This window comes from Azolla caroliniana, unplaced genomic scaffold (assembly GCF_043228905.1).
Source record: "Azolla caroliniana isolate FFs.n. ecotype wild unplaced genomic scaffold, voAzoCaro1.0.p SCAF_15, whole genome shotgun sequence".
Taxonomy (NCBI): domain Eukaryota; kingdom Viridiplantae; phylum Streptophyta; class Polypodiopsida; order Salviniales; family Salviniaceae; genus Azolla; species Azolla caroliniana.
In genome coordinates this window covers 16815845-16831891 of record NW_028230450.1, presented here as the reverse complement: position 1 = coordinate 16831891, position 16047 = coordinate 16815845, and the positions used below count along the sequence as shown (strand labels likewise).

Below are 16047 nucleotides of genomic sequence, written 5' to 3'. Positions count from 1 at the left end.
AGGTTCAATCTTGTATGAGTATCCTTAATTATTTGCGTTAGTGTTGTACATGACTTTGAGTAAATGAAGATTGCGGAGAGCAAGCTTGTTGAAAATGGTACTAGTGGATATGAGTTTTGATTAGTAGTAGATTCAATTTGATATGGCTGAAGCCACAACCGATGATGTGATGGAAAACATGAAAGTCAATGGAGAATGCAAGAGACCTATTTGAAGAAGCGGGCTTTGTTGAAACTATTAATGGATTGATGGATAAGGAGATAGATAAAGCCAACAATAGTTATCCTCTCTCTGAAGTATGATCTTGAAGGATAGGAAAGGAGTCCAACAGTAAATGAAAAATTTAGGAGTTATAGAGGAAAAAGCTGTGTGGCATAGTGGGTTAATGACCAAACACTTCATTTAAAACATATTCAAGAACAAATTTAACAAATAATTCTTTGTTTTCTAATGCTACTTTTAAGAATGGTGTGAGAGAACGCTACCAATTCGATTATTAATTTGTCATGGCAAGAAGTTCATTGCGGGTTAGGATGGAATCGGTGATTTTCACAATTTGGAAGATTATTATAAGAGGGAATGATGTTTGCGGTTGTTCCTTGATATTTTAAACCTCACTTCCCCTTATATTGTATTCCACAATATTTATTGGAATGCATGATTATTATAAAAGGGAAGGGTGTTTCTATATGTTCCATGATATTGTAAAGCTCACTACCGCTTAGTCTATTCCGCAATATTCCCAATCAATAACAAACTTATGCATTGTAACCATAAAAGATTATACCATATTCACAATAGGAAACTCATTTATGCTATTTATAAACATGCTCTTGCATGCGTGTTTAACTAAACAACTCTTCATGAGACTTTTGAATGTTCAAACCTCAACCTAGCAAAACATCAATCAAATTTCTCTTTTTAGTAACAGGCAACGATTCGGTTTGGACCGAACCAAACCGTGAAACCACGACATAACGGATTAACAGTTCGGTTCGGTTTCAACAGTCAGAAACTATGGTTTAATGGTTTTTAATTTTTTGTTTTAAAACAATCTTTTCATTTTTAGACCTTATTCACACATTTTAGGAACATCTTTAAAATTTTAAAAAAATGAAATATTATAAATTTAAAAATTAAAATTTGACCTAAGTTGAAAACCGAAACCAAACCACAAAACCGCGGTTTTAACGATTTAATGGTTTAACGGTTTTGTGGTTCGGTTCGGTTCAGTTTAGGCTTCAAAAAATTTAAACGGTTCGGTTTTGATCCTCTCAAACCGAACCGAACCGAACCGTTGCCGATCGTTACTTTTTAGTTGTCCTTAATACATGTCGGATGTGATTTAAGATTGTCTCTTACACGTACATGTTAGAAACATTTGGCTAATGTGGCAATCCTCTATGCACATTTGAGGGATAAGACAGGACTAATTTATATGGCATAGTTAATTACAGAAAGTTATGGACTAATACATCGTTAATGCAGATATTTAGTCTTCAACATTATTTGTTATGATAAGAAATCCTAAAAGATGCAGCATATAATTGCGAGGGACATATAGAAGGGGAAGATGAACAGTGTAGAGATGCCTTAGTAAGATGTGTGGCAAACTATACCATGCCCAAACATGTATACAAAGTGATGAAGCAGAAAGAGATGCAGCAAATCAAGCCAAATAATGTATGTGGTGAAGACAAATGCGGGCAGTAGATCAATGGAGGTATCCAAATTGTGGAAGTGGTAAAGACAGGTGAAGTGCATGTACTCTTATCCAGAGCAATATATTCATGATAATGATGAGCAGCAATATATTCACTGGATTTGAAATGAAAAATGTGATTCTTGTCTCCAAGTAGATTGTTGAAGTTGCTTGTTTTCCTGTAACCAGAGCTGCCATTTCAGGCTTATCCAGAGCAATATATTCATGATAATGATGAGCAGCAATATATTCACTGTATTTGAACTGAACAATGTGATTCTTGTCTCTAAGTAGATCGTTGACGTTGCTAGTTTTCCTGTAACCAGAGCTGCCATTTCAGGCTTGGCTGCTGCTTGGGAGTCAAAAGACGTGGTGTAAGGTAGTGGATCGATCAACTCGATTCCATGTCTTGAACCGATTTAAGGAAAAAACAGTCTACAACACTATTCAGTTTTTCTTTCATTTCCCTGAAATTCCCTTGGGTTCTCTCTGTTTCCCAAAATCACCTCAGTCAACCCATGAGAGAAAGAAGGGGATGAGTTAGCGATGCAATTGCTCAAAAAGCACATATATGAGAAAGAAGGGGATGAGTTAGCGATGCAATTGCTCAAAAAGCACATATATATTGAGATAACTTGACCATATATTTGCTCCTACCAGGTGATAAAGGGCATTTGGGGAATAATGAAGAGCTCAGGGTTATTTTGGAGTTATTTGCTGCTTTAGTTTCAACATGAGATTGAGAGCTGCCCTCCAAATTCAGGTCACTGCACTTGAGTTGAAAGGATGTATAGGTGACAGAATCCATACTGACTCTTCTAATGGCTACCCAATGGATATGGGAGCTTCATGGTAAGAGTGATGTTTTCAGCACGAATTCTCAATTATTCTCATCATCCACTGGACATTGTAAAATGACAAAGAATGCATACACTATGTCGATATGTTACATAGAGCTCGTGAGCACAACCTTTAGGCCAGTTTGATTTGGAATTGTCACCCAATTCTGTCCTGTATGATTACGATTTGGAGAGGTAAACATTACACTTAATTTCTTTTTTCTTAGATTTGTGTATAAGTGGCAGTGTTTACGATGTAGCTATGCTCTTTTTGATATAGATTGGCAGTAAGTCCCTGCTCAAGTGGTCCCTGAAGTTGGGCATAAGTTTGAGCCCCATTTGGAAGAGGTAAACCAAACTTCTTCAGATATACTGATGCTTTTATGGTACTCAATTCGTTTCTTTTTTATAGGCAAAGAGAATCCAGTATGATCATGAGGACGATATCTCAATATCAGAGGCATTTTCGATTGTGGTGGATAATAAGCTTGAGATATGGTTTGTGAAATTTGTCGGAGATAGGGTTTGTGGGGGTCTGAAATATATCCTCGACTAAATCCTGCTTTTATAGTACTCAATTCATTTTTTTAAAGGCTAAGAGAATCCGGTATGATTATGAGGAGGATATCTCAATATCAGAGGCATTCTCGATTGTGGCGAATGAAAATCCTGACCTAAGGTTTGTGAAACTTTGTGGAGATTTGTTGGGTTTAGTGGGAACCTGAGTATATCCTCAACTAAATCCATTCTGTCCGTTGTGCTCACCAGATTGTCTGCGCTTGAATATAAAGCCTTGCAGTGGTATATCTGTAGGATGGAAGGTTGGTTTGCTGTGGCTACCAATAAAATCTCTATCTGATGTTGTGATGAGGTATGTTAATGAAGGAATCATAGCAAAGAACAAACATTGATGATTTTGTCTCTGTAACGTATGGGAATGAATATGAACATTCAACCAGAGGGCGTGTTCTTACAAGGGCGTGTTCTTACAAAAAGAAAGGGACTTCTCATTGTGGAGTGAAAGATGCTAACTGATATTGCTTTATTCCTGAACTTACAAGAGCTGTGAATGTATATACAAATTCTGCTAAAGCTTGTGTTCTTACATAAAGAAAGAGATTTCTCCAGTGAGAAGATGAATACATAGTAAATAATATTTTTTTCCTTTTTTTCCTTTTTTTCCTTTCTCAATCTAGTATATTGTTTCTCACTTTGAACCTTAACACCTAAGTCCTATATCGTTGGGTTTCATTATATCTCGATGTCCTGCACCTGGAACCAATGTCTAGCCTGCCCTTCGTCTTCATAAGCTGACTCTTGGCCTTCATCCTGGCAAAAATCCAAACGATCAGGTTCATTTTGTATTCTCAAGTTCATAAGCTGTGTGGAATGAGTGTACATATTCTGCCAAAACTTGTGTTCTTACAAAAAGAAAGGGATTTCTCCTGTGAGAATGTAGAAAATGCAGGGATCCTAAGACTAACTCTCACACAGCATGATGACTTAGAAGACTTAAGGAAAAATTAGTAGATTAGATAAAACGATCTTGTGATTACAAAGATATAGAATGGTTTGTATAACCAATATCTACAGGTAGCAGGAAACCCAACAATCACTTAACTAGGCTCACACTATTCAAACTATGTTCTCACCAAAGCTTTCATAGGATACACATTAAGTGTAACAAACCTCCCTGAAGTGAAAGGTGTGAACTTGAATGTTGTCACTATCCAGGTGTTGGAAGAATACCCAATTCCTTGCAAAACTATTCAAACTTTCCTTTGGATAGAGCCTTTGTAAGAATTTCTGCAACATTTTCATGAGTTTGTACATAGACCAAGTTTATCACTTTAGCATGGACCACCATGGAACTGCTCCCTCACATAATGATAGTGCACCTCAATGTGTTTTGTTCGTGCATGGAAGACGGGATTTCTTGCAATAGCCAAGGCACTTTGAACACACTGTTATTTAGTGCTGAATGTTGTTCTATATTCGGCTTCACAACTTGATGTTCCAGCTCTTGGCTGCTTCTTGCTGAGCCAGGAAACACAGGAATTGCTGATCATGAAACTATTGCCACTGTGTGATACACGAGTGTCGATGCAGCCACCCCAATCACTATCAGTGAAGGTTGTTAGAGTAGATGAATTTCCTTCTCCATAGAAGCGGCGGAAATCCATAGTGCCATTGAGGTAATGGAAAACCCGCTTGGCTGCTTGCCAATGCTTTGTTCCAGGGATATGCATAAACTTGCTTAATTGCGAAACTGCATATTGAATATCAGGTCGTGTGTTGCACAAAAATATCAAACAACCTACAGCTTGCTGGTATAAGAGTACATTGCTCAGTTCTCCTTTGTCTTGATATGCGAATTTGAAACCTGCTTCTCCAGGAGTGGAGATTGGTTTGCACTCTTCAAATCTGAATCGTTGTAGGAGCTTCTCGATGTACTTTGGTTGACTCAAAAAACTCCCCCCCTTCAACAGTAATGAATTGAATGCAGAGGTGGTAATGGTGGTGACCGACACTTGTAGGTTCAAATATCTTACTAAGATCAGCTTTGAAATCTGCAATTTCTTGCTCATTAGGTCCTGTGATTAGCAAATCATCAACCTAAAGCACAACAATTAGTAATTTTTCTCCATCCTTTCGTATATAGGGAGTGCTTTTGGTTGGGCTGTTCACAAAACCAAGTTGAAGGAGATGAGCCTGGATCATTGCGTTCCATGCACGAGGTGTTTGCTGAAAAAAATGAGAAATTTCTAAAATAATTCACAGATATTCCGAAAGTTTAGAAATTTTATTGTGAGGAATGTAATCGTCGTATAAAGATTAATGTGATTTAAGATCATGGATATTATTGTGCACATAGGAAGATTATATCTAGAGATGGAGTGACGACAATCTTTTGTATTCTCAGTAACAGATAGAAACTTTTGCAGCAATAAATGGTGGCACGTAGATTTATGAGTAGATGGCATTGTAGCCCACTAATTGCCCATGGAAACATGTAAATGGAATGTAATGAATGGATGGATTTCTATAATGCCTTTCAGCTGTGTATCAGGGCATTTGTGAAACATGTCATTGTGAATCTATCGACAAATGAGTTTCTCCAATTCAGGGACCTTAATTTAAGCCACGGATGAATATTTGGGCTAATTGAATGTCAATGTGTATATATATTCAAATGTATTTGCACGAAGTGAAGGTCCAATCTTGTACACGATTTCCTCTTTTATAGAAATGCCCTAAATTTCACGATTAATTCCTCTAATTCGATCATTAAATTAGTCATGGTAAGAAGTAGTAAACACTATAATTGTGAGTTGATTTATGGTAATTAGAATGGAATGGTTTATTTTGTGAATTTGGAAGGTTATTATAAAAGAGGCAATGGTATTGCTACATGTTTCCATGATATTCTAAAGCTCACGACCCTGTTAGTGTATTCTACAATATTTCCAGTCGATAAAGGCAGTGCATTTGGTGTTGTGGCCATCATCAATTACCATATTCACATACTCTTGCATGGGTGTTAAACTAGCACAGCTTTTCACGAGTCTTTTGACTAAAAGCAAATCATATCGACAACATCATAACAATGTTCAATATCTCAACCTAGCAAAAAACATCAATCACAGTTCTCTTTTTGAGTTGTCCTTAAAGATATGAGTCTTTATGTAATTATCATGGAATACTTTAAAGTAAAACTCTCGTTTATATGTATTAGAAATGTTTTTGCCAATATCACGACCCAGAGTTGGTGGAATCTTCTTTTTCGACGATCTTTGGTATTGCCTTTTTCAAACATCCACTCTCATGATTTTTCGTTTTGAACGAACAAACCGTAATATGTTTTTGTGTTGGAGTTGGATTCGTCCGGGGTTCGATTTGCTGTGTTCTCGGTTAGTGCATCCATCTGATGGCTCAACGGGAGTGCTCATCCTGCTCGAAGGTGCTACGGTATATCGTTGGATTCATACTTACTAACCACCATACCGTACGATACGATACGATACCATATCATATCCTACCATACCATATCATATCTCTCTCACAAACACACACATGGTCACCGCATTTTGCCCTAAATGATGTGTGGGCGCATATACCTTTTTAGGCATACCTCACGCTCACCTGACTGGAAGGTGCCGAAGTATCTCATTCGATTCATACATGATAACCACCATACCATACCCTACCAATCTACTCAGAAGGTGCTTGCAATATGTATCTCATTGGATTCATATGTACATGATAACCACCAAAACCCTAACCCTAACCCTAACATTTTCCATACCTTAGCCTACAGGCTACCATACCCTACGCTACTAATAATAGCCTTCTTTTTGCTCCCTCCAAAAATGAAAAGGATTAATGGCGCGAAAAGAGACAGAAGTAACCCGCGAAAACGCGCGCGCGCGCGAAACGTGCGGGTTCCCACAGAAGGGAAGCCTTGAATTCGATCGAAGCTTTCCTCGCCATCGCCAATCTTCTTCTGATCCTTCATCGCCATCTCCATCGCCAATCTTCTTCTGATCCTTCATCGCCATCTCCATCGCCAATCTTCTTCTGATCCTCCATCCCCATCTCCAATCTTCTTCTGATCCTCCATCGCCATTGCCATCGCCATCGCCATCGCCAATCTTTCTTCTGATCCTCCATCGCCATCTCCAATCTTCTTCTGATCTTCCATCGCCATGCCTCGTCGGAGGAGGAAGGAGGAGGTCCTGGACGCGTCAGAAGAATCAGATGCTGAATCCGAATCGGACGGAGAAGGAGGAAGGCCTGAACGTGACATCTCTCAAGAAACCTCTTCTTCTACCTCTCTCTACGAGGTAGGTATCTAATGGCTTCAGCAGTTTCCTTTTCGTTTTTCCTCCCCCTCTTCTTCTTCTTCTTCATCTCTCTCTGGTTCCGTCTGCTAGGCCGTTTTTTGGCTCTCTCTCTCTCTCTCTCTCTCTTTGCTCTTTCTCTGTCATCGAGTTTTGATTCTTGTTGACCTTTGGCTGATTTTCGTAAGCCAATGCTCATCCCCCTCTCCCCCTTCCTGCTTATTCTTCAGGTTCTTGGTGTTGAACGTAGTGCCACACACGAAGAGATCCGCAAAGCTTACCATAAGCTAGCTCTCCGCCTTCATCCCGACAAGAATCCAAACGATCAGGTTTACTTTGTTTTCTCATATTTTAGCCTTTACTATGTATTCCATGCTGTATTTCTTATGTTGTAGCTTCAGTATATGTTCATATTGTTTTCTTTCCACTAAAATTACGGGCTCATTTTTATCAAATTTGAGCTTTGCTTTGTCTTTCTGTTATTTTGTTTCTTTAATACCTTTTTGTCCTTTCTGTAGAATACCAAAGATAAGTTCCAATCTCTTCAGAATGTCATTGCGATCCTTGGAGATCCGGAAAAGAGAAAAGTGTACGATCAGACTGGATCAATCGAAGATGCAGTAAGTACTTTTCATACATTTCTGTATACATTAACGGTTGTAGAAATAAGCAGATCACCTTTAGTGCATACATATATCACTGTTCTCTTAAGATCACTGGGAAGGTAAATGTGTTAGTTTGCAAGAAAGAGTTGATATTTTTATGGTTATTAAAATAATGTGTTAGTTTGCAAAGAAGATTTGATACTTTTATGCTTATTATTGCATGTTTAAATTAAAATGCAGGAATTATCAAGTGAAACTGTGCGTAACCTGTATGCATTTTTCAGAACACTGTACAAGAAGGTGCGTTTGCTTGTAACCAAGATCTTTGCTTCTTGGAAGCCCACTGCGAACCTATACAGTTATTTGATGGTTTTTTGAGCTGTTCCTCTTCTTTGTTGAAGGTTACTGAGGATGAGATTGAAGAGTTTGCAGCCTCCTATCAAGGTTCTGAAAATGAGAAACAAGACCTAAAGGAAATCTACACAAAATCAAAAGGGAAAATGGACAGGTAAGTAGACATGGACTGGCAACCATTCCATCAAAAGGGAAAAACATTCACGTCTTGAAATTTGTGGTTTTTCAGAGTATTCGATCAGTTGATGTGCTCAGAGCCTGAGCAAGATTCACATAGGCTAATGGATATAATCAACGATTGCATTTCTGCTGGTATAATTGATTTCTTATGTACTCAGAGAAGTGTTTGATGAAAGAAGTTGCTTTCAATTTGGGGAGGGATTTGAAGAATAATGTTTAAAGAGTATCCGCAACAGGAATTTTAGAATGATGGTTTTCAGCGAGTTTTGGAAGCTAGGATTTTGAGAATGAAATGCTTTGCTCTCTCCATAAACTATATTTATGCTACTATATGGCATTTGTCAGCTGCACCTTATTTGAGATAAAAGTGAGTATCTATTAAGATCGGTGTTGAGAAATGCAGTAACATTCAATTATTTGAATCCACGAATGATGAGCAAGAGAACTAAGGTCCCTTCATTAACTAGGGCAGTCTTTTCTAGATGATTGTCGGGAATTTATCCTCATAACTGGGAATTGGTTTGTAAAGTTCATTTCTTTTGTTATGGATTGAACTTCATATATTTTCCAACAGGTGAACTGAAGGAATATGAAGCATACAAGAAGTGGGCCAAAAAGGTCGCCAAAACACCTAAACCATCAGAATCTCGAAGACCAAAGAAGTAATTTGTCGTTTGATGGCATTTATCTTGTTTTGCATGTAACACTTTTCCGTATAATAATCATAAATCCTGCATTGTAATATACCATGATTTCAATGTTGTAGCAGAAGGAACAAAAAAACAGAAGAGCAGGATGGTAGTAGCTTGGTGGCTTTAATATCCAACCGTCAGAACCACCGGAATTCCATGGACTCGCTAGCTTCTGCATTAGAGGCGAAATACTCTGGCAAGGAAAAGCATAAGAAAGGGAAGAAACAAGTTGCAGAACCCACTGAGGAGGAGTTTGAAGCTGCTCGGAAACGGATGACAGGGAGAATGAAGGGTAAAAAGTAAGCAAAGAGATGAGTGCAAAATTGATGTGCAAGAGCAGAAAAACTGCTAGCAAGGTGGCTGACTACAACAAGAGTGATCAATGTTGGATAAATTCATCTGTTTGATATGTGTATGTGCTCTATGGAGTAAAAGGTTGTATCTATATAGAGGGAGTTAAGATATTTCACACTCAGACTTTGTAATATTTAGTAAATTTTGCAAGCAAGTCATTTGAAATTTAGAACTAGAATTTCTCAGAGAGCATGGAACATTGTATGTATTTCTTTCCTTAAACATTGTTTCACATCGAAAATGGATTCTATTGTCATCTCATATATATGTAACCTACGGATTGATTATAACTAACTCAGGTTTTCATCAAACAGCTGTTAGAGATCGCCAAACGATTCATTGATAAGGTGTAAATATTCACAAAGAGAATTTGTAATAATATACTAATGTATTGTCTGAGAATAAGTGGAATACTAATTTGTATCATAATCTCAGTATCAATATTGTTGGATAATTGGGAGGCCCAACTATCTGATTACTTAAAATATCTCTAAGGTGATTGTTTGATCGATTTCCATTATCTTCTTTTAATCAACTCACTTGAAGAAATTTTCAACCTCTTGCTGCCAAACTTCTTGATTCTCTCTATAAAACTTTCTCCTTTCTTTGTCTCTCCAAAGCTGATCATGTTGAAATTTTTCCATAATCTATAATCTTCTCTGTATTGAGTCATGATGCCTCCAATTCTTTCGTTACATTGGAGTTTAATTTAGTGACAAGGTGTTGATTGCGATTTGTTATGTTTGAGAGTAGGAAGGCCCTCATTAGTCACTTTTTTCCTTGATCATTATCTAAATTAAATTCTTTGTAGGGTGTACCTCTCCAATGTGACAGTAGAAATCTCTACTTAGATATGATGGCTACTTTGGAATTCATGATCACATCATATGTCCTAACTCCATATGAAGAATATTACCCTTAGCCTTAACCTACATATCAGTATTGTCTATGGACACGGACTGTGACTATCCTAATCCCTTGGTAGAGATGTATGAATTTTTAGATAGCATGATTTTTCTAGTCTTGTGGTAGACATGCATGTTAGCTTAAATAAGAGAGTGAATGGTCTTGAACCATGCTTGATGTTTGGAGCAACATAATTGGAGATTGTGTTACTTGATCAAATTCCAAGATGAGAATATGAACACAAAACGATATAGCTCACATAAGCTTACAAGATCGAGGGATAGTTAACAGTAGTAAAGGTAAGGATGAATGTTCCAAAAAATTGTGTCTTATCTCATAAGCTATTTGGATTGCTGGGTGCCCAACTAGAAGAGGGGTTTTTGCATCTACTTGTCTTCTAGGTCTTTGCTTGGATGTCCTTTAGTAGTTTGGCAATGTACTTGTTGTAGGCTCTCATCATACCCCTTAGTTAGATGATTTCCATGCATGTTTGGAGGAGTATCACTAAAATATAGGGCACATGCCATAGCTCTAGTGTGGCATAGTAAGCCAAATGTTTGGCGACTTCTCAATGTCATTTCATCTACAGGAGTTATGCTTCTTCCCTAAACCTCCACCGCTTAAAAAAGGCTCCGATTACTAATGCATTGAAATCGATGTTTGTCGCCCATCTATGAATGTTATTTCGATCGATTGATCGGGGAGAGAGAACGATAAGAAAGGAAGCAACAATTCTTCTTTCCCCTCAATAAAAAGGTAAATTTCTAATTTGATTTGGAGAAGGCCGGTCCCAAGCTTGGTAGTATAGTAGGCACATTTGTCCGCACTTTCTTTGGATAGGCAACAATGCGAATAAAGTCTGGAGTATTGACGAGCGCTAATCTATCCATGTACAATCACATTTGTATGGGGAGAAGGTGGAAAATCCTGCAAAAGGCCCTACTATGTTTTTGTTGTTTCCCCGAGAAAAAAAAGTCGTAGCTTTCAAAGAAACATCTAAGAGTCATGAAGTTACCAATGCTATTCCTAAACTTATCGGGTTTCGTTTGGATGGTGAGTCGATCTCGGGTCCAGCTCTCTTCATTTTTGAGCTAGAAGCTTCGCCTGCCCACTCGGGCCGGGAGAGAAGGCTGAGAAAAGGGGCAATCGGTAGAAAATAGTGGAAATCTGAGGGGCATCCTGTGAATTAAAATATTTGCTTTGGGGATGACTTGATGGCATTTGTTTTGCTGATTCGCCCCCAAAACAGAAGAAGAACTGAGACATCCAACCATCATTCCCTGTCTTTGTCTCAGTCTCTGTGTACTCTGATAAGTCAAGGACCTTATCAAAATCAATGTATACTCAGATAAGTCAAGGACCTTATCAAAATTCAATGTATACTACTCAGATAAGTAGAGGACCGTCTCAAAATTCAGTGTATACTCAGGTAAGTCAAGGATCTTCTCAAAATTCAGTGTATACTCCGGTAAGTCAAGGATCTTCTCAAAATTCAGTGTATACTCAGATAAGTCAAGGACCTTAGCAAATCAATGTATGATGCTAAGATAAGTCAAGGACTTTATCAAATCAATGTACATTCAGATAAGTCAAGGACCTTATCAAATCATGCTCAGATGAGTGAAGCTTTTAGCAGAGGGATGTATGACATACTCAGATAAGTCAAGGACTTTATCAAATCTATGTATGTGCATTCAGATAGGTCAAAGACCTTATCAAATCATGCTCAGATGAGTAAAGTTTTTAGCATAGGGATGTATGATATGATGGGTCAATTCAATTCCTTTACATTTTTATTGTTTATTATATCCATCAATTGTATTGTTTACGTTCAGGCATTGTATGTTTTGTTTCTTTTGTGTTTGCAAGTCAGCCAGATTTTTATTACCAGAAGCCCACTATATTTGCCAAACAAAGGACGAGAAAAACATGCTAGATAAGGAGATATGGCATTTATCGAGGAGCCACTGTCCTTGTTGGAGAGAACAGCCAAACTTCCAAAGGTTGATGCCTTTCTTATCACCTTAAAAACATGTAGGAAGTGCAAGGATTTAGCCCATGTGAAGCGCATGCTTGTGATTCTACAAGAGAGTGGATTAGAAACTCATGGAGAGCTTGGGAACTATCTTGTTCCAACATTAGTTGAATGTGGTAGCACATCTATTGCAGAGAGGATTTTCAAGAGGTTAGAGTATCCTAACGTATATTCATGGACAGCTCTTATACAAGGACATAACGATTGTGGTGAGTTTCTTCATGCTCTTGGTGTTCTCCAGCGAATGCGGGAGAGCTTAGTATCCCCTAGCTGTTATACATTTCAAGGACTACTGCAATCTTCTACCAAACTCAAGAGTGTTGTGAGCGGTCAAGAGATACATAGCGAAATCATAAAAGCAGGGTATGATGAAAATGAGATTTTGAGTACTACATTAGTTGACATGTATGCTAAATGTGGTTCAATAAGTGAAGCCAGAATGGTGTTTGATCACCTACCTTGTCAAAATTTAGTTGCGTGGAATACTCTTATTATGGGCTATGCCGAGTGTGGACTTGGTAAACAAGGACTAGAGTGTTTTGAAACTATGCAAGTTGAGGGCATGCAACCAGATGCTGTCACACTTGTAGGAAGCTTGAAATCTTGTGGTATGACTATAGAAAGCATAAACACTGGCAGAGATATGCATAACCTTATTATCAAACATGGATTTGAAGAGAACATTGTCGTTTCTAATACCTTAGTTGATATGTATATAAAAGTTGGCTCAATAGCAGAAGCACGTGACATATTCGATAAAATGCGAGGTCGAGATGTGGTTTCTTGGAATATATTGCTAGCTGGATATGTAGAGTCTGCACAAGATGAAGACGTACTCAGATGTTTGCAAAAAATGCAACTAGAAGGGATATGTGTAAGTCATGTGACTGTTATGTATCTATTAAATTGTTGTCATAGTATAGGTGCCACCAATAGGGGTTTTGAATTACACACAAACATTATTAAAAGAGGAATAGAGCTAGGTTTATCTCTCGGTACTTCACTTGTAGAAATGTATGCAAAACTTGGTTTTTTTTGTGAAGCCAAGGATGTGTTTGACAAAGTGCCCAACCAAAGTGTGATCACATGGACTGCACTCATCACTGGGTATGCAGAGCATGGATTCTATGATGAGGCTTTGGAAAGTTTTGAGTTGTTGCAAAGACATGGATTGTCTCCGGATGCTATCCTCTTTTCTTCTAGCTTAAGGTCTTGTAACCTCACTGGTGCGATAGACAAGGGTCTTAAAATACATAGTGATGTTGCTACAGAAAGTCTTGAATCAGATGAAATCCTAGGTGGTGCCTTGGTAGATTTTTATTTAAATTGTGGTTTCTTTTTGGAAGCGCAAGATGTATTCAATGAATTGCCTTATCCAAATGGTTTTGCATGGTGCGCATTGACTGCTGGTTTAACTAAATATGGTTCGAGTGAAGAAATACTTGTTAGGATTGATGAAATGTTAACAAATTACGAATTCTTTTGTGCTGCTATAGCTATATGCAGCTTGCAAGCTTGTGGGAGGATTGCAGCTATAGATTTAGGCCTAGAAATTCATACGGTGATTGTGAAAAGAGGACTTGAAGGAGATTCTTCTGTTGGGTTTGCTTTGTTTTCGATGTATGGTAAATGTTGTTCGTTCATGGAGGCACAAGATTTATTCAACAATGAACAATGTAGCAATGTATCATGGTGGAATGAACTGATAAATTGTTACTCACAACATCATTATCATGAGAATGTCTTGAAATGTATGGAGAAAATGAAATTAGAGGGTATTCCCATGAATGATGTTGGGTGTATTTGTGGGTTGAAAGCATATACAAGCTCAAAATCAATAGACAGGGGTCTCGAACTACATTCGGAGATTGTAAAAGCAGGATTGGAAAACCAACATTTTGTTTCGAACACGCTCATGGATATGTATGGTAAGTTGGGGTTTCTTGAAGATGCATGGCACATTTTTAGCAATCAACCTATTCAAGGTATAGTCACATGGAATGCTATGATGGCAGGGTACACAGAGAATGGACATTTTGATGATGTGTTTGGATGTCTTGACAGTATGGGGCATGATGGCATCTCTCCAAATCCCATCTCTTTTCTTTATTGTATAAAGGCTTGCTCTAGCATTGGCGTACTGGATAGGGGCCTTTGGCTTCATTCTGAAATTACTAAGCAAGGATTTGAACACAATACCTTCATTGGAAGCTCTTTAGTGGACATGTATGCAAGGTCAGGTTCACCTTCAGAAGCATGGAATGTTTTCAATCAATTTCCGCATCGCAATGTTGTGGTATGGACTTCACTGATGGCAGGATACACCAGTTGCGGTGAGAAAGGGTTCATATTTGATATTGTTGAGAGAATGAAAGAGGAAGGCATAAGACCCAACAAGACAACGTTCCTTAATGTTCTCACTGTATGTAGTCATGCCGGTCTTGTGGACGAGGCTCAAGATTGCTTTCATGTGTTGCTGAGTAAAGATTTTTGCAGATATGTGAGTGTTGAGCATCTCAACATTATGGTGGATCTTCTCGGCCGTGCAGGACAACTGAATTACGCAGCCATTATGTGGGATACTATGCCTTTCCAACCTGATCTCGTGACTATGCATTCAGTGATGAGTGCGAGTCGGAAATGGAGTGGCTTGGAGCTCGGTAAGCAGGCCTTTGAATGTGCAGTTGGATTGCGTGATACGGAACCTGGGACATTTATTTTGATGTACAATATATATGCTGATCCAGAAAGATGGGGAAGTGAATGATTAGCAATCCGGGGCCTGTTATTTTTTATGCCCAATATGCTGATTTGGAAAGATGGGGAGGTGATGGTGTCTAGATTTTTGATGGGTTTAGGGTTTAGTAACTCTTGTCTGACACCTCAACCCGTAGGTATATATAGGTTATGTCACACCCCGTGTAACATGGGTGGACAATATTATGCGTGCTTTTTTCCCCTGTGAGTGAGTGTTACAGGAGTGTGGCTTAAAGAGGTCAACTCAAGTTTTTTGCTTTTTCCCCCACCACTTTTGGTGAGTGAAGGAGGATATGTGTGAAGAGGATGGAGTGTAACTAAAAATAAGCAGGGGGAGGGGGGGGGAGAGGATGGGGAAAGCAAAAAGGCAAAAAAGAGAAAGCTAGAAAAGCAAAAAGCAGCGGTTGACAAGAGATTCTAAAAAGCTAAAAAAAGAAGAAGAAGACAGAAGAAAAATCTGTGGGATTGACTTGAGAACACTATAAAAGCCCCCACCCCTCCCTTCCCCTTCATGTCCTCCTCTCAAAAAATTTTAACAACTGATCCAAATACAATCCAATCCAATCCAATATCCAATTCCAATCCAGTTCTATTCAATCCCAGCATGGCTCTAATGGCCATGATCATGATGTTCCTTCTGGGGCTATGTACATTGCCGCAGCACACAGTTGTGGCTTCACGCTACTTGGGAGAGTTCGGGTTTGGGGGTCGAGGTGGCGGTGGCGGCTACGGAGGCTATGGAGGAGGAGGAGGAGCTGCTGCCCTTCCGGGGGGCGCATTAT

General features: G+C 38.6%; 2 protein-coding genes and 1 long non-coding RNA gene across 5 annotated transcripts; all 3 read left to right on the top strand.

Annotated features, from left to right (window-relative positions):
* The first annotated feature begins 3323 nt into the window (after positions 1-3323).
* Positions 3324-5401, top strand: LOC147854845 (uncharacterized). The gene is made up of 2 exons (XR_015531003.1): positions 3324-3412; positions 5204-5401. It is a non-coding gene; the product is annotated as an uncharacterized LOC147854845 (long non-coding RNA).
* A 1775-nt stretch (positions 5402-7176) lies between these two features.
* LOC147854844 (chaperone protein dnaJ 6-like) lies at positions 7177-9757 on the top strand. 2 transcript variants are annotated; one of them, XM_087330859.1, is made up of 8 exons: positions 7177-7385; positions 7613-7711; positions 7901-8002; positions 8228-8287; positions 8389-8495; positions 8571-8653; positions 9096-9183; positions 9288-9757. In XM_087330859.1, the coding sequence occupies exons 1-8, from the start codon at positions 7248-7250 to the stop codon at positions 9514-9516; spliced, it is 906 nt and encodes a 301-aa protein (XP_087186985.1). In that variant the 5' UTR covers positions 7177-7247; the 3' UTR covers positions 9517-9757. The 2 variants fall into 2 exon arrangements, with proteins under 2 accessions (XP_087186985.1, XP_087186986.1); XM_087330860.1 differs by having other exon boundaries at positions 7202-7385; positions 9291-9757.
* Positions 9758-11724: 1967 nt separating this feature from the next.
* On the top strand, positions 11725-15409 carry LOC147854843 (putative pentatricopeptide repeat-containing protein At3g01580). Of its 2 annotated transcripts, none has more exons than XM_087331657.1 (2): positions 11725-11811; positions 11931-15409. In XM_087331657.1, the coding sequence occupies exon 2, from the start codon at positions 12420-12422 to the stop codon at positions 15273-15275; it is 2856 nt and encodes a 951-aa protein (XP_087187783.1). In that variant the 5' UTR covers positions 11725-11811; positions 11931-12419; the 3' UTR covers positions 15276-15409. The 2 variants fall into 2 exon arrangements, with proteins under 2 accessions (XP_087187783.1, XP_087187782.1); XM_087331656.1 differs by having other exon boundaries at positions 11758-11811; positions 11892-15409.
* Positions 15410-16047: the final 638 nt, after the last annotated feature.